The following is a 26164-nucleotide window of genomic DNA, read 5'->3' on the forward strand; positions in this document are numbered from 1 at the left end:
GGCTAACACATGTTCCAAATAACCCAATCTTTAAAGGCAGTCTGCCCTCTAAACAAAAGCTGGCGCTGACTGTAAGGACTACAATTGTCTGCAATTGGAAACAGAACAAACGGAGCAACAGGTGAGAGAGAGGGTTCCCAGGTTCACAGATGTGTGCTGGAGGCCATTGTGATGGAAACCAAAAGGAGAAGGGAGGTCATAGAACCATAGAAAAGTTACAGTGCAGAAAGAGGCCATTCAGCCCATCATGTGTCTGCGCCAGCCAAAAATAGAAAAAGGAGATTAGCCATTCATTTTAATCCCACTTTGCAGAACCTGGTCTGTAGCCTTACAGGTTACAGCACTTCAGGTGCAGATCCAAGTACCTTTTAAATTAATTGAGTATTTCAGCCTCAATCACCAACTTGAGCAGTGAATTCCAGATGTCTATCACCCTCCGGGTGAAAAAGATTTTCCTCATATCCCCTTCTAATCCTTCTACCAATCACATTAAATCTATGCCCCCTGATAATTGACCCCTCAGCTAGGGGAAACAAGTCTTTCCTGTCTACCCTATCTAGGCTCCTCAATTTTGTACACCTCAATTTGGTCACCCCTTAGCCTCCTCTGTTCCAAGGAAAACAACCCTAGCCTATCCAGCCTCTCCCCATAGCTGCAATTTTCAAGCCCTGGCAACATTCTTGTAAATCTCCTCTGCACTCTCTCCAGAGCAGTTATGTCCTTCCTGTAATGTGGTGACCAGAACTGTACACAAAATTCTAGCTGTGGCCTAACTAGCATTTTATACAGTTCCATCATTACATGCCTGCTTTTGTATTCAATACCTCACCCAATAAAGAAAAGCATTCCATATGCTTTCTTGACCACCTTGTCCACCTGTCCCACCACCTTCAAGGACCTGTGGACATGCACTCCAAGGTCTTTCGCTTCCTCAACCCCTCTCAATATTCTCCCATTTATTGAATATTCCCTTGCTTTGTTTGCCCTCTCCAAATGCATTACCTCACACTTTTCCAGAATGAATTCCATTTGCCACTTTTCCACCCACTCAACCAAACCATTGATATCATTCTGGAATCAACAGCTTTCCTCTTCACTATCAACTACACAGCAAATTTCCTAATCACACCTCCTACATTTAAGTCTAAGTCATTAATATATATGACAAACAGCAATGGACCCAAAACTCAACCCTGTGGAACACTACTGGAAACTGTTCTCCATTCGCAAAATCATTCATCGACCATTATCCTTTGTTTCCTGTTGCTGAACCAATTTTGGATCCACCCTGCCACCTTCCCCTGTATCCCATGAGATTTCATTTTCCTGACGAGTCTGCCATGTGGGACCTTGTCAAATGTCTTACTGAAATCCATGTAGACAACATCCACTGCACTACCCTCAATCTTCTTTGTTACTTTCTCAAAAAACTCTATTGAGACACCATCTTCCCCTAACAAAGCCATGCTGACTATCCCTGATCAATCTGTGCTGTTCTAAGGGACAGTTTATCCTGTCTCTCAGAATTGTTTCCAATAATTTTCCCACCACCAAAGTCAGACTGACCTGCCTATAATTTTCTGGCCTATCCCTCACACCCTTTTTAAATAATGGTACAATGTTCGCAGACCTCCAATTCTTTGGGACCTTGTCTGTATCTAGTGAGGATTGGAAAATGATCCTCAAAGCATCCACTATTTCCTCCCTGGCTTCCTTCAACAGCCTGAGATACAATCCATCTGGCCCTGGTGATTTATCCACCTTCAAGTATGCCAGTTCCTTCTGTATTTCCTCTCTCACTATGCTTATTGTATCTAACACTCCCCCTCTTTAACTAGGATGTCTGCATCATCCTTCTCCTTAGTGAAGGCAGAGAAAAAGTACTCATTGAGAACCCTGCCCACATCTTCTGCATCAGCCCATAAATTACCATGTACATCTCTGATAGGCCCTGCCTTTTCCTTCGTTATTCTCTTGTTCTTAATGTACTGGTAAAACATCTTGGGATTTTCTTTGATTATACCTGCCAATATTTTTTGTATCCTCCCTTTGCTTTCCTAATTTCCATTTTTACTTTCTATACTCCTCCAGGGTTTCTACAGTATTTCAGTCTTTTGTGACTGTCATAAGCTTTCTTTTTCTGCTTTATCTTGGCCTGTATGTTTCTGGATAAGCAGGGGGCTCTAGATTTGGCAGTACCACCCTTTTTATTTGTGGGGTCATGTCTTCACTGTGCCTGTAGAATCTCACCTTTGATTGTGTCCCACTGATTTGACACAGTTTTTCCTCCTAATAGCTGTATTCAGTCCACTCTCGCCAGCTCACCTCTCAGCTTTGCCATGGGCTGAATTTTGCCATGGAGGCAGAGGTGGGTGCGATGGCAATTAATCACAAGAGCGTGCTGTGCCAGTTGTGCCCCTCTGTACGATTTTTTTTGGAAGTGGCATCTCAGGGATTACACCTATCAGCCCAGAAGCGTCATGCAGCCAATTGTGGTTATTAAGCAGCCAACTGAGGGGCTTTTTGCCACACTTGTGCAATTTTGTCAATGGCACATGCCCACCCCACCCACCCACCACTGAGTTGGGAGTCCATAAGTAGGTTAGAAAAGGCTTTGCAGTGGGAAATTCAAGCTGTATGCAAATTGGCTGCCACATTCCACACTTTACAGTAGTGACGATACTTCAAAAGTACTTCATTGGCTGTAAAGCTCTTTGGGGCATCTTGAGATTGTGGAAGGCTATAGAAATACAAATTCTTTCTTTCAATCTTCAAGGTCTTTGAAACCTTTCTACTGCATAATAGCAAAGGCTCCGGAATATAAGGGATGAATTTTTTGGTGGAGGCTATAAATCCCAGCACTGGCAGGTGGTGGCACCATGGGGTGGCATTTTGCCAGCAGTTCCAAATGACAAGCCACCACTTGGGCCGCTGTCCAATTAGGGGCAGTGGCCTGTCCCCATGCTCAGCAGCACCACTACTAGCAGTGGCCAACAGTGCAACTACAACATCAGGAAGAGGGCCTTTCAATGAGAATTTGCCCTCAAAAAGAGGTAAGTTGTTTTGGTGAAGATCGGGTCCGGTGGTGTTGGGGCAGTGGTATGACAGCAGCGCCTTGGGTGCAGGGGCAGCCATTGCCACTGGGGGGCACCTCCTTGGGCTATGGAACACCCAATAAGGAGGCCAGCAGGGGTTACCCCATGTGACAGCAGATCCTCCCAATGCAGGCATGCCCCTGGGGGCGGGAACTAGCTCTTAATTAGACCTTTGACTGACTTAATTGGCCACCAGGTAGCCAGCCATGCTGCTAAGGTTCTGGTCACTGGCAATATACGATGGCAGTGGGAAGACATCAGGCTCCTCTCCTGACAGCTTCCCCTGGCATATTGCCAGTTCTCCTGCCTCACAGCCCATCAATGGGCTAGGAAACCTCAGCCCTCAATTTCAAAACCCCGACACAATGTCATTGTGTATTATAACTGATGTGGCTTGTTCAGTAACAATAAACCTATTGACCAAACAAAAGCAATTGGATCACCAGAACCGATTCCCAATGTAGCTGTAAATACAATACCAGGTAACAAGTAGAACCCTGGCTTATTCAACAACAATAACACGACTTTCATTTATATGGCATTCTGAACGTAATAAAGCATCTTTGGATGTTTCACAAGAGCGTTATCAAACAAAATTTGGTAGCAAGCCACGTAAGAGCTACTTTAGGGCAGATTTTTATTTTATTTGTTCTTGGCATGTGAATATCAAGGCCAGCATTTGTTGCCCATCCATAATTGTCCTTGTCTTCTTGAGCCCCTGCAGTCCATGTTGTGTAAGTACATCCACAGCGCTGTTAGGAAGAGAGGTTTTTTTTTGACTTAGTGACAGGGAAGAAATGGTGATATTGTTTCAAGTCAGGATCCTATGTGGCTTGGAGGGGAACTTGCAGGTGGTGTTCCCATGTATTCACTGCCCTTGGCTTTTTAGGTGGTAGAGGTCGTGGGTTTGGAAAGTGTTTGGAAAGAAGCAGCTTTGGTAAGTTACTGTAGTGCATCTTGTAGATTGTAAACATTGCTGCACTGGTGGTTGAGGAAGTGAATACTTAAGTGGATAGGGTGCCAATTAAGTGGGCTGTTTCGTCCCGGATGGTGTCAAACTTCTTGAGTGTTGTTGGAGCTGCAATCATCCAGGTGGTGGAGAGTATTCTATTACACTACTGACTTGTGCCTTGTAGATGGTGGTCAGGCTTTGGGAGTTAGGATGCGAGTTACTTGAGGCAGAATTCCAAACCTCTGACCTGCTCTTGTAGATACAGTGTTTATATGGCTGGTCCAGTTAAGATTCTGATCAATGGTAACCCCCAGGACTTTGATGGTGAAGGATTCAGCAAGGGTAATATCATTGAATGACAAGGGGAAATAGATTCTCTCTTGTTTTAGATGGTTTTATTGCCAGGCACTTTTGTGGCAAAACTTATTTGAAATTTATCAGCCCAAATCTGAATGGAGCCCAGATCTTGATGCGAGTGGATGAGGGCTGCTTCAGTGTTTAGGGATTCACGAATGATGCTGGACATTGTACAACTATCAGTGAACAACCTCACTGTTAATTTCAATAATTGTACATTGAGGAAGAATGAGTCTGAAGCTAACCTGTACCTTAAAACAGATTTATTTCCAAGACAGCTAAATAACCTAATAGACTCTCCCAGTTCCTCCCAGGCACCCAGAGTGAACTGCTTTCCATACCTGGCAACAATTCCTAATCCTGCCCCAGTTGGGAGCAGCTATGCTTAATTATCAGCTTAAAGCACAAATTTCAACATTAACACCCACTTCTGACCTTATAGTGGTGGGAAGGTCATTGATGAAGCAGCTGAAGATGGCTGGCTCAGGACATTCCCCTGAGGAAATCCTGCAGCCATGTCCTTGAACTGAGATGACTGACCTCCAAAAGCCACAGCTTGGTCAAAGAGATAGTTTTAAGGAGGATCTTAAAAGAGGAAAGTAAAGTCAGAGGCAGAGAGATTTAGGGAGGGGATTTCTGGGCTTCTGGCCTCAACAGCAGAGTGGCAATGGCAGAGTGATTAGAATCAGGGATGTGCAAAGGACCAGAAGTGGTGGAACAATGATATCCTGGAAGGTTGTAAGGCTGTAGCAGGTTATAGAAACAGGAGGAACATGGCTACGGAAGGATTCGAAAGCAAGGATGAGGGTTTTAAAATTGAGGCTCAAGCGTGGGTCAATGTAAAATGGTGATCATGGGTGAAGGGTGAATTGGACTTGCTGTGCGTTAGGATGCAGGCAGCAACATTTTGGATGAGCTTACATTTATGGAGAGTAGAGGGTATAAGAACAGCCAGGTCACCTTAAAACAGAGGGCCTGGGAAAAGGTGTTAATTAAACTTCATGTTAATCTTCATCACGCTACAAGAACATCAAGGTTAAGTTCTGATTAGAGTTAAATTAATTTTGTCCTCTACTCAACCTGGATTAGTGCTGTTCAATGAAATATCGCTCCAATTTCACAATGAATCAATTTGAATGCTGACACAGTTAGATATAGTCTCTTCTCTGATTGAAACACATTTTAAATAGGACATTAAATTCTCAAAAGATTGAAGTTTATTTATCTAAAATGAAATTATGCACATCTAGCCTTTTGTCAAATTTAGATCACTCTGAACTGAACTTATCTTTTAAAGGAAATATTAATTTTTTGCTGGGTTTTGGGCTGCATTGAGGAACATTGGTCTTCAAAGATAAAATTACTTAAAGCATTCCGAGTTTAGCCTCGGACTCAACTCCTGGGAGAATCATCCCTTGCTACTTTAGGGTAGAAGGTAAGTTGTAACTATCCTAAGTTACTCACACTAAGGTGCATTAACGTCACAACAGGAAGGAGGTTCTCATTCCAACAGCCTGTGCCTGATCCAAGCCCATTTCCTGGAGCAGAGTTTCAACATTCTGCCAATTCTGTCCCACTGTCTCTCTGCACCCTTTCTAAAAATAAAAGTGTACAGAACAGTTCACGGGTGCAGTCCTTCATTATGTGTTCCAGTTTATACAAAAATGGAATCTATTTAACAGTGTTAATAATGGTAAGAAAACTATTAAAGCAAGTGCTAGCTCTCAGTTAAGTGATGATTAGGTGTGCATGTTACTTGTATAAATACCAGGACAAACTTCAGTTACAACCTGTGACATTCAAATGATCACAAGCTGCCTAACTTGTTTAATCACTCCTAATACTTTATACCAAAAGCAAAGTCTGTAATTCTTCTATTGTCTACTTATAAAGATACATCCAATTGATTCAAATATATCCCCCATTATAAAAACCACTGTCACAGTTCATTGTAATTGCTATGAAAATGATGTTATTTTATTAAAGGATACTCAGTAGATAACTGGTGAGCAAGCAGTTTGTGCTTGACTCAGGAGAGAGAACATAACCCACAAAATATTAGAGGACAGAATCCTCATGGCATCAATCACTCCACCTTGCACACAGGGCAGTGAGACTCAAGCAGAGAGCACAAAACATCACCATCAAATTTGACATTCAAATATTTCTCACCCCATTGGATATCAGACTATGACCATTATCATAGTACGAGAACGTGATGACAAAAGCTCCCCGTTTACTTTGGCAAAAGTAATTTTCTGTTAGTCCTGACAACTTCTTTGCTTTGCCACAGTAATCACTGCCGCGGTACATGAACTTTGAACTTGCAAGAAGCTTATCTCTACTGGTGAGGAGGAGGTTTCAGAAATGACAAACCTTATGAGGACATCCTTGCCTAAAGAAGCATCAAGGGAGTAAGGGAAAGTGAAGCCAGAGGCCTCCTCTGAGATAAGAGAGAGCACCGTCCTGCTCTTAAGTCTCATTCAATTTTTCATTCACACTGTTAGACACACTATCATGAAATATCACGCCAAGCACCAGCCAATGGAAGCACTGTTTCAGCATGTATCTCAGAGCCAGCACTCTTAACATAGTCCCATTCCCATATCACACCTGTGTTCACTGACTTATTTTGGCTCCCAGTTAAGCAACGCCACAATTTAAAAATTCTCATCCTTGTTTTCAAATCTCTCCACGGTCTCACCCTTCGTATCTCTCAAACTCCTACAGTCCTCTTCCATAACTCTTTGAGATCCCTATGCTCCTCCAATTTTGGCATATCCCTTCTGCATTTTGAATTTTAATGGCTTCACCAATGTAGGGAGATGGTGGTGTAGTGGTAATGTCACTGGACTATAGTAATCCAGAGGTCCAGGCTAATGTATGGGGTAAACATGAGTTCAAATCCCACCACAGCCGCAGGTGGAATTCAAATTAAATTAATAAATCTAGAATTAAAAAAACTAGTCAGTAATGGTGAAACTACAACTGATTGTTGTGTAAAAACCCATCTTGTTCACTAATCTGCCTTCCTTACCCGGTAAGCTCTTGGATGCCAGGGCAAACATGTCTGCAGTAAGTGTTTGTGGCTCAAGGAACTTCAGCTCAGAGTCATTGATCTGCAGACTCTGCGACACATCAGGGAAGGATAAAGTTACCGGGAGGCAGTCACACCACTTGGGATAGGGTGTTCTCATTTGGTCGGTGGGAGGGTGTGACTGTGGGGTGAGGCAGGCAAGAGGGCAGGAGTGTGAGCTTCTGCAATAGTCCGATAGGTTTGAGGTTCTCTCAGCTTGTTTGGATGGGTGTGCAGGCTGCAGAGTGGCTGAGCAAACTGGCCATGGCACTGTGGTATAGGAAGCTAGGCACTAAATTAAAAGGCAGAATCCAAAGATTATTACTGAGTTAGTGCAAATAGGCATAGGGTACATAAAATTAAAGAGATGAATACATGGTTCAAGAGATTAGTATGGAAGATGCAGATTCCAGTTTGTGGGGCACTGGGGAAAATGGGGGCTGTACCACTGGGATGGTCTCTACACCTAAACCATGCTGGAACCAGTGCTCCAGTGAGCCACATAACTAGGGAAGCAGAAGGGATTTTAAACTAAATAGTGGGGGCAAGGAATCAAATTTGGGAAGATGTGGTAAATCAAAGAGTAGAAAAAAGGCAAAAGAGAAAGGTATTAATATGGGAAATGATAAATAGACCATGACAGGAAGGGACAGACAGTACAGGGAGTACAAATCAAAGAGTAAATCAGCAGATAAGGCTAGAGGTTAGAAAAATATAAAAGGACAAAACTAAAGGCTCTGTATCTGAATGCACGTAGCATTTGAAACAAAACAGATGAACTGATAGTGCAAATAGAAATAAGTAAGTACGATCTGATAGCCATTACAGAGACATGGCTGCAGGATGACATAGATTGGAACCTGAATATTGAAGGGTGGGAGACACTCATGAGGGACAGAAAGCTAGGAGAAGGTGGAGGGGTGGCTCTGTTAATTATTGATGGTATTAGCACCTTAGAGAGAGATGACCTAAGTTCAGGAAATCAGGATGTAGGAATGGTTTGTGTAGATATCAAAAATGATTAAGGCAAGAAGTCACTTGTGAGAGTGGTGTTCAGGCCTCCTAACAGTAACCATATAGTGAGACAGGGTATAAAGGAAGAAATAATCAGAGTTTGTCAGAAAGGTATGTATGGCTTTAATCATTGGGGATTTTAATCTACAAATTTCTGGTAAAATCAGATGGACAAAGGTAGCCTAGATGAGGAATTCATAGAATGTTTTCTGGATCTTTTCTTACAACAGCATCTTCTAGTGTCAACCAGAGAGCAGGCTTTAATAAACCTGGTATTGTGCAATGAGATAGGATTAATTAATAACCTCACAGTGAAGGTACCCCTAGGTAGCAGCAATCATAATTTGATTGAATTTGACATTCAGTTTGAGGGAGGGAAGAGTGGGTCCAAGACTAGTACTTTAAACTTAAATAAAGGCCAACTGGAGGCAGAAAACAGGAAACTATAGGCCTGTTAGATTGACGTTCTGTCATGGGGATGTTGTTAGAATCAATCATTAAGGAGGTTATAGCTGGGCACTTAGCAGAGTTCAAGGGAATCTGAAAGAGTCAGCATGGTTTTGTGAAAGGAAAATTATGTTTAATCAATTTATTGGAATTTTTTGAAGAAGGAACATGTGCAGTGGATAAAGGGGAGCCTGTAGACGTACTGTACTTGGATTTCCAGAAGACATTTGATAAGGTGCCACATCAAAGGTTATTACAGAAAATAAAAGCACATGGTGTAAGGGGTGACATTAGCAAGGATCAAAGATTGGCTGACTGGCAGAAAGCAGAGAGTACATATAAATAAGTCTTTTTCAGATTAGCAGGATGTGACAAGTGGAGTCCCAGAAGGGTCTGTGCTGCGGCCTCAAATTTTTACGAGTTACATCAATGACTTAGATGAGGGGAGTGAAGACATGGTAGCTAAATTTGCAGGAGCCACAAAGATAAGTAGATGTTGTGAAGAGGAGATGAGGAGGTTGCAGATGGATATAGATTAATGCCCACTTAAGGACCTCATCCTACTGCTACCGGGATTAAACCAGCAGCAGGAGAGGCCCACACTAAGTGGCCAGCTCGGCAGGTCCCTGTGGAGGCTAGAGGTTGGGCGGGGGCCAGGGGGAGGTAGGGCTGGAGGGTTGTGTGGTGTTGGGGGGGGTGTTCCCTCCTTCACTGACTCCCTGGGCCTACAGGAGGGCCCTCCCCCAATGGCCTGTCAAACACCAGCACCACCCCCTCTTCCCCCTCCCCAAGCCCCCCCTCCCTGACCCCGAAACATTTACAAAGTTCCAACCTAATGCTGGATGCCTGCTCTTATTCTGGGTGCAGTACTGGCAGTGGCCATTGGTGCTGCCGGTACTTGAGAGCTGCTGGTCTCTGATTGGCTGGCAACATTTTGAGGCTGGACTTCCTGTCCCTGAGGGGCAGAAATCCCACCTCCAATCTATAATATATTTGGCTGTTAAATGGTTGCTGGGAAGCTATTCTTCCCCTGGGTGGGCTCCCCTTTAGCTGGGGTAGGTGGGGACTGATGCCTCGTATAATTCGGGTTAATAATGCTCCTGTTAAAATACAGGACAGTGTGCAATGTTTTTGATTAATCAGTCACGGGATGTGAGCACTGCTGGCAAGGCCAGAATTCATTGCCTATCTCTATCTGCCCATGAGATGGCGGCGTTGAGCCGTCACCTTGATGTCCTGATGTTACAGGCGCTATATAAACGTAAGCTTTTTTTCGTCATTTTCTTTCTCTCCTGTTATTATAGACCTGGAATAAGAGCCGACCCGCATGCTAGGATGAGAGACAACATCAAAGAATTCGATATTCCTCTCGACAACTCATCCAAATACCAGTACAGCTACACGCACAATGGAAAATAAGCTAGCAGGGGCTGCCACCTTGAACAGTTGAGGAGGGGCCAGCATTGGGACAAAGAAAGAGCTGGAATTGCTGTTTGGATGGCTGCATGAATGGTATCTGTGGAATCCCGCCCCTTTGGAAATGTAGCAGCCCACTCAAACTAATAGCCGCACCATTTTCTTACTTTTCATTGGAAGTGCTGGACTTGCTCTCAACCATGCACCAGTTAATTGCTTGATACATATATGAGAAGTACGTTAATTGATAGGAAGTGGCTCTCACGATCTTCAGATGTCCCAAGTGCTTAATAGCCACTGAAATACTTCTGAAATACAGTTATTGCAGTGTAGGAAAATAAAGCAGATAATTTGTGTACATGCTGGACAGGCTGGAATGGACCAATTAGTCTTTTCCCATCAGTCATTTTCCTATGTTCATTTGCATAATGAGATTCAACAAACAGCAATTATAAATGGTCAGGTAATGCATTTCATATTATATTTATTGAAGGATAATTATAGCCAAGGTCACTGCTCTTTTTCAAATAGTGTCATGTCGCCTGAGGGATTTTGGTTTTCATGTCTCACCTGAAAGAAAGCACCTCTGACAGTGCTCCCTCTGCACAGCTTTGAAGTGTCAGCCTAGATTATGAGCTCAAGTGCAGGTTAAGACCACAATCTTCTGATTCAGGGATGAGACTGAGACCACAGATTCAAGGTTGACACCGGCCTCAAGATGGTCCTTATGCTGATCTGAAAGGAGCTTGAAGCTGGCACAACCAATGATGTATCTATAGTGAAAACTGGCAGATCTCCTTGTGGCAGATGGCTGGAGATCTGTTATCTCCTTGCTGAATCTAAGCCCTTGGAGGCTGTCCTCTCAGTCAATGCCACATTGTGGTGCTCGGACCTGTAGATACTTCATTTTCTTCATGCTCCTGCTTAAATCCTGCAATCAACTGCTTTGAAAGGAATCCCCTCTTCCTCAGCTGAAAGGATGTTGATCTGAAACATTAATTTGCTTTCTCTCCCACAGATGTTACCAGACATGCTGAGTATTTCCAACAATTTTTGTTTTAGTTTCAGATTTTTGGTATCCACGGTATAAATTTGCTTTTGTCTTGTAGTTAAGGAACATCCTCCTAACAGCTTTGGACAGAAGTTATGATAAGTGAAGGACAAATATTGATTCATAAGTTGTAGTTTGGGTGGGTGAGCCTTGATGCAACTTTGAGAGAATGTTCTCATCTCTAGATAGCACTTACAGTCTTATACCTCATACAGTCTCAATACTGGAAGCTTAATAGTGATGCATTAAATACAGACTGTAACCTAATTCTGTTTTGTAATCTTGGACAGGTTGCTTGGCTTTTGTTCCATAAAACAAACTCACTGTCAATGCATGATAGGTTACGTATGCAACACAGGGTGAGCATGGATTTGTGTGGCAGAAGGTTTCCAGTAGAGAGGTAGATTATGAGAAGTGTTGAATCATTTTAAGGCTAGAAATTTGTGTTAGTGCTATTTTAACAGAGGCAATAGCCCATTTAAACTAAATGGTTAACCGCTGTGTTAAAACAGTGGAACAGAGGGATGACCTACAATTATGTCAGCTAACCTTTCAGAAATTTCTAGCATTCTGGCTTTGTATTCTCACATGCGACTGAATACACAATATATTTAACCAAATAACCTGAGAATGATACACATTTATTAAAGGCTGGAAACATTACTGTATGTTCAAGGTCACGTCTATGACCAAGGGAGTCCGTCTTCAACAATTCCAACCAAAGGAAACTGGAGACAATTATTACTTTCCTCTGTGCTCCTGAGCAATATTTAGGAACAAGAAACATTTTCACCTGTTCTGCACATGCTGCAATGCCTGACATCACCTGAAAGACTTTCTGTCCCAATGTCTGCTACCATCACTCTTTAGCTAACCATGCTTAGCATTTCTGTGAAATGATGAAAGATAACCGTTGCACTTTGAACTATGAACAGAAATATGCCCATGAAGATTGCAAAATACTCAGCGTTTGATGCACATAACATGTCAGTCACTATAATTTGCTCAGAACACATTAGCCTGAGGATTACTGTTGGCGGCATGAGAGGTGGAATGCTAAATGAATTTCTCTGCTGTTCCTTTGACTGCCATTGTCTCAGGGGCATTAACTAGTTTATTTGGGATGGAAATTTGTCCAGGTTGGGGGGTGGCTAAGAAGGGTGGGCATTGCTAATTAGGCAGTATCGCACACCATGGGCCCGAGTGTGACTCTGTAAGTGAATGGGTTTTGGGAGAGTTAAAACCCATCCTATGTGTCCTACCTGATATTCAGTTCTATTGAAGTTAATGCAACCGATAACAAGCAGCCAACACCATATCTTCCCTGTCACAGTACAGGGCACAGGCCCATTTCACCACTTAACCTTCTGACAAAAGTGTGTTCAGAAGAAGGTCCCACAAATATGTTAACCATTTACCTGCCAACATTGTACCAAAGGTTTCTCAGCTGTGGCGCAGAGGCTTGTTAAGTCAAAGTTCATCAAAATTTGGTGTAAAGTTGTGCCCTGAATTTTTGGCAACTTCAAAGCATGTGCCCATTTCTCGAGGCACCCTTTGAAATCAGCCTCTGAACGGGAAAATTACATTTGTACAGTGTTACTCAGGATAAGTAAAAGCAAGAAAAGAATCAAGAAATAATTGAGGAGGTCCTACCTCAAAGCATCAAAACTGTCATAGGATCCGACAGTATAGTGCCTAAATAATTTCTTCACTCTGTCTGTTCGTGTTTCTGTGGAGAGGTGAGAAGGGAAAGTTAAGGTCATTCAAATGCATGTCTTATTTACAAAATAATGTCACTAAGCATTCTGTTCAGAAGAGGGGTCTTTTTGTTTCGTACAGATCACTACAGTACACAGTTTCAGTCATGTTTTTAAGAGAGGCACTCTTCAAAGATTTGGCGCAGCCGCAATGGTCTCCTTCTATGCTGTATTTTATAGAGACAGCTGAAGTCCTGCTGCCAGAGCCAAAAGTGAGCCTTCCAACCACCCAGTCCATCCTCAAACTGCCCAGAAATTTCCGGCCCATGGGTCATCACATTATTGGATACACAGAGCAATCATGTGCACCCATACTTTAAAAGGAATGAAGGAGTGTCCACCACAGACCATGTCACAGAGTGGAACGCCATAGCTTTTAAGAACTTGAGAAGCATAAATTTCATTGGGGTGAATTTTACCCCAACGCTTACCCCCACCCACCGGTTGTGAACCAACTGACTTTAAAAATGGCTAGCCGCATGATAATATGCTTTGGGCAGCCTTAACAAGCTCAGCGTGGGACCTCCGCCCTTCAGTGGAAGGAAGTCCCACTCTCGCAGCTCTTGTAGTTCCATTGGCACCCGAACTCAGTAGTGAGGCATTGCTGGGACTGCAAGCAGTCCACAAAGAAGTCAGTGTGGACATCGGGTAGAGAGGAATTGGGCACCCTAGCAAAGGGTGGGAGTGGGTCAGGGTCAGGTTTTCGAGCGAGGGGGAGGCACAAAGTGGGGTATAATTTTGGAGGGGGTGTTCCCAATGCATACAGGGTGAACTGTACCTCACTACCTTCCTGCTTTTTTTACCAAAGCTGGCAGTTAAGGGCCTCAGTAGGCATAAGGGTGGGTGGACTGGTGGGAGCCTTACCCACTCCCCGTATTATGGAGAACTGGTCAGGGGTGGGCTTGAAGGTGGTGGGCTAGCCAGCGGTCATACTTTACCTGCCCCATCCCGCCAAACACACAGCCCATTCAGTACTTTTATTGTATCAAGTAGTCTAGTTGCAAAAAACTTCAGTTTTAATGTCACTCAACAATAATAACTTACATTTAGACAGCACCTTCAACACAGTAAAGTGCCTCAAAGCACTTTACAGGAGTGTTGTCCATCAATGGGATCTTCTAGTGCCCTGGACAAAATTTATTTCCCAACCAACATAACTGTAACAGAATAGCTGGCCAATATCATATTGCTGCTGGTGGGAATTTGCAAATTGGAATTCATGTTTCCTACATAACAACAGTGACTGTACTTCAAGAGTACTTTATCATCTGAAAAGTGCTTTGGGATGTCCAGTGATCATGAAAGGTGCTATATAAATGCAAATCTTTTGTTCTTGTTTCAGATATTGAAAAGCCGAAGCAAACGCTTGATCCGGCTGATCCAATATTTCTAATAATCTTATGGTGCTGAACCTTTTATTTTTTTATTCATGGATTATGGACATCACAGCCAAGGCCAGCCTATTCCTCATTGCCATTAAAAAGGTGGTGGTGAGCTGCCTTCTTGAATCACTGCAGTCCATGTAGTAGGTATACCCACACAGCTGTCAGGTAGGGTGTTCCAGGATTTTGACCCAGTGACAGTGAAGTAACAGTGATGTAGCTCCAATTCAGGATTGTTAGTTTAACTTGGAGAGGAACATGCAGTTGCTGGTGGTGTGTTCCCATTTGCCTGCTACCCTTGTTCTTGAAGGTGGTTCAGATGGCGGTGTCAAAGTTGTGGTGGAGGTTGATAAAGTTTAAGATGGTGGATGGGGTACCTATCACGTGAGCTGCTTTGTCCTGGAGCTGAGGCTGTCTGAGAGAGGAGCATAATTCTGCACACACCCACCTCCCCCACAATAGCAACACAAATCAGCCCTCACGAGTGATGCCCCACCTCGAAAAGGGTGAATCCTTTCATAATCACAGCTCTGCTCAACAAGACTTCCACTGGTGTTGTAGCTATTAATGATTCTCCATTTTCATCATCTTCTCAGGGGCCAGAAATGCTTGGTACATTCAAACTTCCACAGTTATATGATTGCATCTTGTGGTGTGCATGATTATCTTTTTCTGCAGTTCTAACAGGATTTTATGAGGCAGTTTGGCCAAAATAGGTATTTTTGTACAGTGCTTCAGTTGCAGAGAACACTAGCAATCATTTTTCCTATTTCATGTGTAGCGGAGGTCACAGACCTATGAATTGTAAACCACAAAAGTTAGACTCCAATATCAAATTCTGGTGGCATGGAATGAAATAACTGACCTAACAACTATTAAAGAATATTTCCTTTGTTCATGGTACAAACATATTTGAACACTTTTATCACATCTAACTGCCTTCCTCTTTTTCTACTGTCTTTCACTCTGAAGAACATTGAACTTAAGAAATAGGAGTAGGGGTAGGCCTTTTGGCCCTTTGAGCCCACTCCACCATTCAATAAGATCATGGCTAATCTTCTATCTCAATTCCACTTTTCTGCCTGATCCCCATATTCCTTGATTCCCTTCGTGTAAAAAGTGTAACAAGCAAAAGTGAGCATGAGAAACGGCTTGCAAACGTGGGAGAAGATTGTGAGAGCACTTGCATGTGATACTGAGTGTGAGGGGGCATGCGAGAAGATCATGAATGGATGGGTGGACCGTGAGTGTGTGAGGCAGCTTATGAGAATGTGAGAGAGAGGTATTATTCAAGATCAATACTTGAATTGATATAGAACTTAACCACATCTATCAGAAATATTCCAAAGTACTAACTAAGTACTAAAATTTCCTCTGGCTGTATCAGGTTCAAGTCTCCAAAAACATCTGAGAACTTGGTAGTCAAATCTCAAAGAAAGGCTTGGATAGGGCATTAAGGAAGACTTGTTACAAGTTAGGACTAACCAGGTGATTTCAACCAGGCGGATGAATGCTAATGGTATTTAATAACAACAATGAAACAAATCGCTGGTCAATAGCTTGTCAGTGATGAGAACAGAGTTGCCAACCATGAACAAATCCTAGGTTATTATTTGCAAATCATAAACAGGAGGCACCACCTGCTGTCCAAATCAAAAATAGTAGAAAGCAGCAAGCTGTGTCCACCATATGAGCTCAAGGTACAGCCAATTAACATCTTATTTCCTCTATTTTTTTAATCCATTTCTCTGTCTTGATTCCTTGGTCACTTATCTCTCTGCCTTCACAGCCCACCTGGGTTATGAGTGTTTCCGGCTATTAAATCTGTAGCTCTTACCACAACAACTTGCATTACCATAGTGCCTTTAACTTAGTAAAATGACTCAAGTCGCTTAATTTGACACTGAGCCACGTAAAGAGACATTAAGGACTGGTGACTAAAATCTCAACCAAAGAGCTAAATTTTAAGCAATGTCTTAAAGGAAGAAGGGCGGAAAGGCGGAGAAGCGACGGGTGGGAATTTCAGACCTTAGGGCCTAGACAGCTGAAAGCCTGGCCACCAAAAAGGTGACTAAAGTCAGAATTTGGAAGAGTCCAGAACTGTGGCCATGCAGAGATCTCAGAGGGTTGCAGTGCTGGAGGAGGTTACAGAGCTGGGAGGGACAAGGCAATGGAAGGAGTTGGAAACAAGGCTAGGAATTTTAAAATCGCGAGATTTTAGAAAGTAGTTCAAGGAGCACGGTGGGTGATGGGTGGACAGGACTTGGTGCGAGTTAAGGTAAAGGCAGCAGAGTTCTCAAGTGTACAAAGTGTGTAAAGGTCAGAAGCCAGCCAGGAGATCATTGGAATAGTTAGATCTTGAGGTAACATAGGCTTGGATGAGGGTTGCAAAAGCACTGAGACAAGGGCTGAGGTGGGTGATGTTACTGAGGTTTCCCATGACCAAAAATGGACATCACAATACACCAGGCTTCATAGTTTTCTCTGCAGATAAAAACAGAAAACCTGCTGATATCTGTATGGGCATCTACAGGTCCATTTCTTTTTGTAATGCTTGACTAATGAGATGTGGGTGTCACTGGCAAGACCAGCATTTATTGCCCATCCCTAATTGCCCTTGAGAAGGCGGTGGTGAACCAGCTTCTTGAATCCTTGCAGTCCATATCCTGATCATATCCCTACTATAGTGTTAGGCAAGGGAGTTCCAGGATTTTGACCCAGTGACAGTGATGTAGCAGTGATATAGTTCCAACTCAGAATGGTGTGAGGCTTGGAGAGGAACTTGCAGGTGTGGTGTTTCTATGCATCTGCTGCCCTTGTCCTTCTAGGTAGTAGAGTTTTCAGGTTTTGAAGAAATTTTGGCATGTTGCTGCAGTGAATCTTGTAGATGGTATACACTGCATTCTTGGTGCACACATGATGGGTGGAGTGAAAATTTAATGTGGTAGACATGGTGCCAATCAACGTTCCCTCTAACCTCTGCTTGCTGTGTGCATTTGGTTTTTTGCCCTGCCTGTACATGCATTTTAAAGCTGCGCCCAACTTGTGTCTTCCTTGTGCTACACATTCCTGACTCTGTTGCATTTGTTTAGATTGAGTATTGGTCAAGAGGGCTGCTTTGTCCTGGATGGGTGTTGAGCTTCTTGAATGTTGTTGGAGCTGCACTCATCCAGGCAAGTGGAGAGTATTCCATCACACTCCTGACTTGTACTATGTCATGGTGGACAGGCTTTGGCGAGTCAGGAGGTGAATTACTCACTGCAGAATTCCCAGCCTCTGACCTGTTCTTGTAGCCATTATATTTATATGGCAGGTCCAGTTCAGTTTCTGGTTAATGGTAACCTCCGAGAGGATGAGGGTTGGGGATTCAACAATGGTAATGCCATTGAATGTCATGGCCTGATGATCAGATTCTCATACAACAAAATGCAAAAGCAAAATACTGCAGATACGAGAAATCTGAAATTAAACAGAAAATGGTGGGAATACTCAGCAGTCCTGGTAGCATCTGTGGAGAGAGATTTTCTCTAATTGAAGATGGTTGTTGCCTGGCACCATTTGCCACTTACACAAGCCTGAATGTTGTTTGGTTCCTGCTGCATGTGAAGCACAGACTGCTTCAGTATGAGGAGTCGTGAGTGGTTCTGAACGTTGTACATTCATCAGCGAAAATACCCACTTCTGACCTTAGGGAAGGTCATTGATGAACCAGCTAAAGGCGGTTGGGCCCAGGATAGTATTCTGAGCAACTCCTACAAGTGTCCAGGGGATGAGATTATTGGCCTCCAACAACCACAACCATCTTTCTTTGTGCTGGGTATGACTCCAACCAGCGGAGATTTTTTCCCCTGATTTCCACTGACTCCAATTTACTAGAACTCCTTGATGTCATATTTCTAACTTTGATGGTGATATAGGTCCAATTGCACCCCCTCAATATTTCTCCAAGTGGTGAATCATAAAGCTCACAAGCTAAAATATTACATTATTGTCTCCCATTTGATATGAAATGAAGCACCTGGCGGTTATGGATGCTATCCCAATCTATAAAGCTGGTGAAAGCCTTCTATTAAATGTAAAGTTCCTATAGTTCTGCTACAGTTTTCACTGGCAAGAAGAGTTATTGGACTAACTTCTGCCAAAGAGTTCTCCAGAAATAAACAGGTAAAACCAGCCAGACAGACAGACCCGAAACACTAACTGTTCCTCTCTCCACAGATGCTGTCAGCTTTTCCAGCATTTTCTGTTCTTGTTTCAGATTTCCAGCATCTGCAGTATTTTGCTTTTAACATGAAAAGTCTGTTGAGTTTTATGCGCTCATGTTCAGACATTTACAAGTCCCAATGGTTCTCCATTGTCCTATTGCCGAACTGGCCAAGATAGAAATGTAATTCTACCCTGTGTAAGATGTGAGAACAGAAATGGAAACAGAACATGCTGGAAACACACAGCAGGCCTGACAGCAGCAGAAAAGCCTGCTGTGGCAAAAGGATGTACAGCTGGAACATTAACCCATCTCATCCTTTTACAGAGGCTGGCAGACCTGCTATGCACTTCTGGCATTTTCTATGTTTACTCATACTGTGGCCTCTTGTCTGCCCCTCACTCACCGGCAAGTGCTGGGAGATACAAGCAGAATCTGTCCGCAGAAAGGCTGTCAGTGAAATAAACTGGGAAAGGTACAAACATACAATGAAAAAGCAGCCAGAAAAATTGAGAGGGTTGTGATCGAAACATAAAAGAAATAAAGAGGATGGGGAACTTACAGGATTATGGACAAAAAGACAGCACGTGGAATTGAGCAGGAGAGATCTTTCAAACAGCCAGCACAGGCTGACTGGCTTCTTTCTGTGCTATAATTTTCTATAATTCTATCTTTGTTTTTTGAATGGTCATGCAAGTTCACAGAGCCACATGGCCCCCTCTTCCTCCTCCTATTTCTTATGTTCTCAGATACGTAGCAAATGGTAGAGAAACACAGTCCGAATTTAATGATTAGCTGAAAGGACAATCAGCAATAGAATATCTTTCACCTGTGGTCTAGGGAGCAGATGATGCGCAGTAGATAAAAAAGGAAGGAGGACTAAGTTATGTAAGATATGGAGGAGTAGATCTAGCCAAAACTAAACATGATATTTGAAATACTGGGGAGGTGGTGACGTAGTGGTATTGTCACTGGACTAGTAATCCAGAGACCCAGGGTAATGCTCTGGGGACCTGGGCTCAAATCCCACCATGGTAGATGGTGGAATTTGAATGCAATAAAAAAAATCTGGAAGTCTGATAATGACCATGAAACCACTGTCGATAGTTGTGCCCTGAGTATGGCAATTAGGGATGGGCAATAAATGCTGGTCTGGTCAGCAACGAACGAATAATAAAAAAATAATACTAATTGATGATTTCAATTTTAACCAGGAGGTTGGGAAATCACAATCTCCTATCCAAGACTTCCACCAAATTGAGAAGCTTGAGTAAATGTGATCCCTAGCAACATAAGGCCCATTGGATACACAGCACCATCCAGGAAGCATCTTCAAACCGTCTTTAGCCCCAGTGCTCAGATATCCATAATCCTTCTACCCTATATGGTAATTGAGATAGGGTTGTGATTCTATCCTTCTTCACTCTCCCTGTGGATTCATAAAGATCACAAACAGAAACTGCCAAGCGCTTTATGAGCAACAGTAGAGTATGTATTAATTACTATTTTTGTAAATAATAGTTTTTCATCTTAATATGCAGTAGTTGCTTAATTTATTGATTCCACATGCACTCAAGAAGATAATCGCCACAATATGTCAAATCAAAATTGGATTGCTCCTCTTTCAATTAAGACAGACTTGGGCCAGGGTTTTTAGGATGGCGGGAAGAGTCAGTGGGGGATGTGTTCATTGTCTGCCTCTCAGCCATTTAATGCTCCAATGAATGTGAATTGGCTGGAGGCTGGACCTATGCCCCTCACTTGGGAGGAAGTTCCCCCTTAGAGAGCTACCAGCTAATTTAATTGGTTGGCAGCTCTCTAGTCTGTGCAGTGCCAAAAGCTGCAGTAGCTAGGACTGGGACTGCAATCAGACTCCTGAAAGTCCCAGGATTCCAAGAACAGGTAAGTTTCGGAGGTCTCAGGGTGGGGGATGGTAAGGGAGGCCAGGAGGTGGGTGGGCAGAGGAGTTTGTGATGTCAGCAGAGAGACCAGGGAGTGGGGGTTGGGGGTGGAGTGAGGTCTTGTGATTACCAAACGTTAAGGTGGAGGGGAGCCTGATGTTAAAAGAGGCTACTGATGGAGGAAACCGCCCCCAAAACTTCCCGCTCAAAGCCTGAACCTGACTCATTTTCGGGCTTCCACCATACCCTGGAGCTCCTCCGCCAGCCTGAAAATTGAGGCTGGGCAGGAAACGGTCAATAATTGGCCACTTAAGGGCCTCAGCTGGGGCAAAGGCGGGCAAGCCGGCCAAGGCCTCGCCTGCCCCAGTGTGAAATTGCGGAGATGTCAGGGTGAGTGGGAACCCAGTGGACAGCCCATCTAAGAAAATTTACGCTTGCCCTCCAACTTCAAACCCATTGGTGGGGCAGCACAAAACTCTTCCCTTGCATTTATATAGCATCTTTCACATCCCCAGGATATCCAAAAGCACTTCACAGCCAATGAAGTGCCTTATGAATTGTAGTCACTGTTGTACTAGCTGAGTCCATATTACACTTGTCTTAATATAATTAATGAGGGTCCATTTTTATTGTATACAGATGACACAAGTTTCTCTGAAAGATATTCATTTGTGACTTCCTGTTTGAGCCTGGAGGCATTGAGTTGCTTCTGGAGTTTCTGGGGGTATCTCGGGAGTTAGATTTCGATGTTTAGCTTTGATGTAATAAGACAGTGCTCAGTCCAGCAGTCAGTGCCTTACATCGCTTTTGTTACACACACACATCCTACTGAAAACGCTCTCAAAAACTTTTTTTTAGATGCAGCAGTAACAGTGTCATGTTCATTTAACCATGGTGCAACACTAGTAAGATGGACTTGACAAATGAAGTTTGAACAAATGAACAATAACGTTGGCATGAGCTTCAGTTGATTACCATTTATGCATCAGCCACTGTTGCAGGCAAGCGGCACTTCATTTTCTGGGATGTCTGGGTAGATGGACTAAGTAGCATGATGCAACTGCACACATTTTGAGCAGATTGTATCTCTGAGCAGAGCTATCTGGGTAGCTAAACTGTTCTACACCAATCCAAAAACGTGTGTGAGATGGTCCAGGTACATTACTGGGCCTCATCAGCTGCAATTGGGGTTCACATCAACTAAAAATTTCAAGACAGAGATCGATAGGAACTGTGTTCCTCTCTGCAGATGCTGTCAGACCTGTTGAGTTTTTCCAGCTATTTTTGTTTTTGTTTCTGGTGTCTAGCATCTGCAGTATTTTGCTTTTATTTTGATCCATAGATTATATTGGGTTTGGGTACCAAAACATTTGCAGCAAAGGTGCGAAAATGGGGTGAATTATAGATCAGCCGTGACCCTGTTGAATGCTGAAACAGATATGAAGGGCTGAAGGAGCTATTTTCATTATTCGTTCATGGGATGTGGGTGTCACTGGTTAGGCCTGCCATTTATTACCTATCCCGAATTGCCCTTGAGAAGGTGGTGGTGTGCTGCCTTCTTGAACCGCTGCAGTCCATGTTCCCATGTATATCATGAGTCAGAGGGTGGTATTTAATGGAGGTGATAGGGGACTTGCCCACTGGCTGGAGAGCCAGTGGAAGCCCAGTGTGACCGCTTTTCGGGAGCCCTGCTGTATTAAGTGCCCTCAGGCATTTAACTGGACAGCAGCAGGTGGGACAGGCCTCCCCTGGGATCAAGGGCGCTGTGGGAGGGGGTATGAAACTCGCAGTGTGATTAGGCCCTTACACGGGCATTCATTGCCTACTTCAAGGTCTCAATTGGTGGAGGGGCAGGAAGGCTGTCCATGAGTCTTTCTGTCACAGACTTAATTGGGGTGGTTGCAGGAATGTAGCAGCAGCCCCACCCACCACTCTACCACCTGATTAAATGCCCCCACACCACCAAACTCACCACGGGGGAAGGGCATTAAACTCCGCCCATTGTGTCCATTCACAGCCATTCCAGCTAAACAAATACTTTTGGATTTTTAATTCCCACTGTTTATGAATGAATGGGTTACCACGAATGTTGAAACAACACCAACCAGTGGATGCAGGTCGTGGCCTTGTTGATATTTATTCTGTTCAAATAAAACCAAATACAAGGGAGAAATGTCAGGAAGATCTTTATAAACTTACTTACATCACACCCTATGCCTCTCGACATAAGCATTATATTGTCTTTTCATCAAACGATAAGTGACATGTCAAGCGTCTTAGTTGTGCTCCCTGTTTGAAATTGAAACAGTCACGAGTGATCTCACTTTGGGTTAAGGTGAGTTTGGAATTCGGTTTGTGAATCAGTCCTCCCTGTAAACAAGAGTCCATAGGAATGCTCTCGCTGAAGACTCCCAAATGTTAAGAGGCCGCCCTTCACTGGGGCCAAATGGAATGGAATGCGAGGTGTAAAGAAAAATGGGAAAGGGAGTGTTAAAGTAGATGGAGAAAAGTCAGGGAGGAAGATATATCTAGGAAGAATGACAAGAGGTCTAGACTGGTCATTCATCAGGTTTGCTGTTTGTTTGACCGTGCTGTGAGCAAACTGCTGACAGGATTTACAAACATGGCAGTGAATGTCTCTCAAAAAATAATTGATTGGGGTGTGAAGTGCTTGGGGACAGCCTGAGAAAAATGATAAATTGTTAAACGATTGGAAGTTCTTCCTTCCAATCTGTCATATAGGACAAACAGGGTATAAACAGCAACAGGTTCTTCTTAGCACCTACATTTTTTCATTTGTTCATGGGATGTGGGCGTTACTGGTAAGGCCAATATTTATTGACCATCTCTAATTGCCTTTGAACTGAATGGCTTGCTAGGCCATTTCAGAGACAGCCACATTGTGGTAGGTCTGGAGTCACATGTAGATCAGGTAAGGACAACAGCTTTCCTTCCCTAAAGGGCATTAGTGAACCAGAAGGGTTTTTCTGGCAATAGACAATTTTTTTTAAAACATCATTATCAGATTTTTATTGAATTCATATTCCACCATGATGGGATTCAAACCCAGGTCCCCAAAGAATTAACCTGGGTCTTTGGATACCAGTCCACTGACAATACCATTATGCTATCCTGACCTCATTACAGCCTTGGTTCAAACATGGACAAAAGAGCTGAACTTCCGAGGTGAAGTCAGGTGAGGGAGAGAGCAACAAAAGCTAAATAGGGTTATTATACATGTATGTGAATGCTTGGAGTATAGTAAATAAGATTGGGGAGTTACAAGCGCAGATTGCCATGTGGAAATAAGATGTTGTGGCAATAACAGAGACCTGGCTCAAGCAAGGGCAGAACTGGGTGTAAAATATTCCTGGGTACAAGGTGTTCAGAAAATATAGGAAAGGAAGGAAAGGAGGAGGGGTGGGCTGGGGCAGTGGTAAAGGCAAAGAGGGGCAAAAGTTCCTAGATTGTATTCAGGAAAATCTTCTACAGCAGTAGGTGTCCAATCCAACAAGAAAAGAAGGTTCTTGGAAGCAGGTGGGCCATGTAGATCAAGTGTCAGTGGGGGAACATTTAGGAGGCAGTGATCATTGTAGTGTACATTTTAGGATGATGATAGAAAAGGACAATCAGCAATCCAGATTAAGAATAATTAACTGGATGAGAGCTAACTTTGATGGGGCAAAAACTGGGCCAGATAGACTGGCAGGAAAAACTGTAGCTGAACAATGGGCTACCTTCAAACAAAAATTGGTTTGGGCACAGTCAAGGTATATTCCATTGAACGGGAAAGGTAGGGGCAAACAAATACAGAGCTCCATGGGTGAAAAAGGAGATAGAAACCACCCAGGCCATGGTGACAAATGAGTAAACTCTGTCACTAGAAGGGTTCAAAATTGATAAGGAGGAAGTGTGGAATAGTCTGTCGTTAATCAAAGTTGACAAGACACTGGGATCAGACAAGATGCATCCAAGGATATTGAAGGAAATGAGAGTAGATATTGCAGGGGCACTGGCCATAATTTTTCAGTTTGTCCTCGGCTCAGGGGAGGGACTGGAGAATGGCAAACATTACGCCCTTGTTCAAAAAAGGTTGTAAGGATAAACCCAGCAAATACAGACCAGTCAGTTTAACTTCAGTGGTGGGCAAGGTTCTAGAAACAATTACTCGGGATAGAATTAGTAGTCACATAGAAAAATATAGGTTGACAAGGAAGAGTCAGCATGGATTTCTAAAGGGGAAATCATTTTCAACTAACTTGCTGGAGTTTTTTGAAGCGGCAACAGAAAAGGTCGATGAGGGTAATGCTGTTGATGTGGTGTATGTGGACTTTCAAAAGGCATTGGATACAATGCCACATAAGAGACTTGTGAGAAAAGTTATTGCTCATGGAATAAAAATGACAGTAGCTACATGGATACAAAATTGGCTGAAAAATAGGAAGAAGAGAGTAATGGTCAATGGATATTTTTCGGGCTGGAGGAAGTTTTGCATTGGGGTTCCCAGGGGTCAATATTGGGATCCTTTCTTTTCCTGATATATATTAATGATCAAGATCTTGGTGTGCAGGGGACAATTTCAAAGTTTGCGGATGATACAAAACTTGGGAGTATTGTAAATTGCGAGGACGACAGTGTAGAACTTCGAAAGGACATAGATAAGTTGCTAGAGTGGGCAGATAGGTGATAGATTAAGTTCAATGCAAAGAAATGTGAGGTGATGCATTTTGGTAGGAAGGACATGGACAGACAATATAAAATAAGGGGTGAAATTTTGAAGGGGGTGCAGGAGCAGAAAGGCCTGAGTGCATATGTGCATAGGTCATTGAAGGTGGCAGGACAGGCGGAGAGAGCAGTTAATAAAGCATATAGTATCCTGGGCTTCATTATTAGTGGCATAGAGTACATGGGGAAAGAGATTATGCTGAATTTACATAAGACATTCATTAGGCCTCAGCTGGAGTATTGTGTACAGTTCTGGGTGAGGAAGGGTGTGAACACATTGGAGAGAGTGCAGAAGAGGTTTACAAGAATAGTTCCAGGGATGAGAAACTTCAGCTTTGAGGATAGATTGGAGAGGTGGGTGCTGTTCTCCTTGGAGAGGAGAAGGCTAAGAGGAAATTTGATAGAGATGTTCAACATCATGAGGGGGCTGGACAGAGTAGATAGGGAGAAGCTGTTCCCGCTCATAAAAGGATCAAGAACGAGAGGGCACAGATTTAAAGTGGTTTGCAAAAGAAGCAAATGTGACATGAGAAAAAACTTTTTTACACCGGTGGTTCAGGTCTGGAATGCACAGCCTGGAAATGTGGTGGAGACAGGTTCAATCGAGGCATTCAAGAGGGCATTAGATGATTATTTGAATAGAAACAATGTGCAGGAGTACAGGGAAAAGGCAGGGCAATGGCACTAGGTCATAATGCTCATTTGGAGAGCCGGTGCAGACATGATGGGCCGAATGGCCTCCTTCTGTGCCATTAACATCCTGTGATTCTATCTTAACTGTAGAAAA

The 26164-nt window shown here is 43.3% G+C and overlaps 1 protein-coding gene across 1 annotated transcript in view; it reads right to left on the bottom strand.

The window, feature by feature from the left end:
* shank2b (SH3 and multiple ankyrin repeat domains 2b) overlaps positions 1–26164 on the bottom strand; it is an 834833-nt gene that overhangs the window by 369998 nt on the left and 438671 nt on the right. Inside the window, exon 14 of the mRNA XM_041197641.1 lies at positions 13062–13137. Coding sequence (XP_041053575.1) covers positions 13062–13137 — 76 coding nt within the window. The remainder of the gene's footprint in view (positions 1–13061; positions 13138–26164) is intronic.

The sequence above is a fragment of the Carcharodon carcharias genome, chromosome 10 (genome assembly GCF_017639515.1).
Source record: "Carcharodon carcharias isolate sCarCar2 chromosome 10, sCarCar2.pri, whole genome shotgun sequence".
In the NCBI taxonomy this organism is placed as follows: domain Eukaryota; kingdom Metazoa; phylum Chordata; class Chondrichthyes; order Lamniformes; family Lamnidae; genus Carcharodon; species Carcharodon carcharias.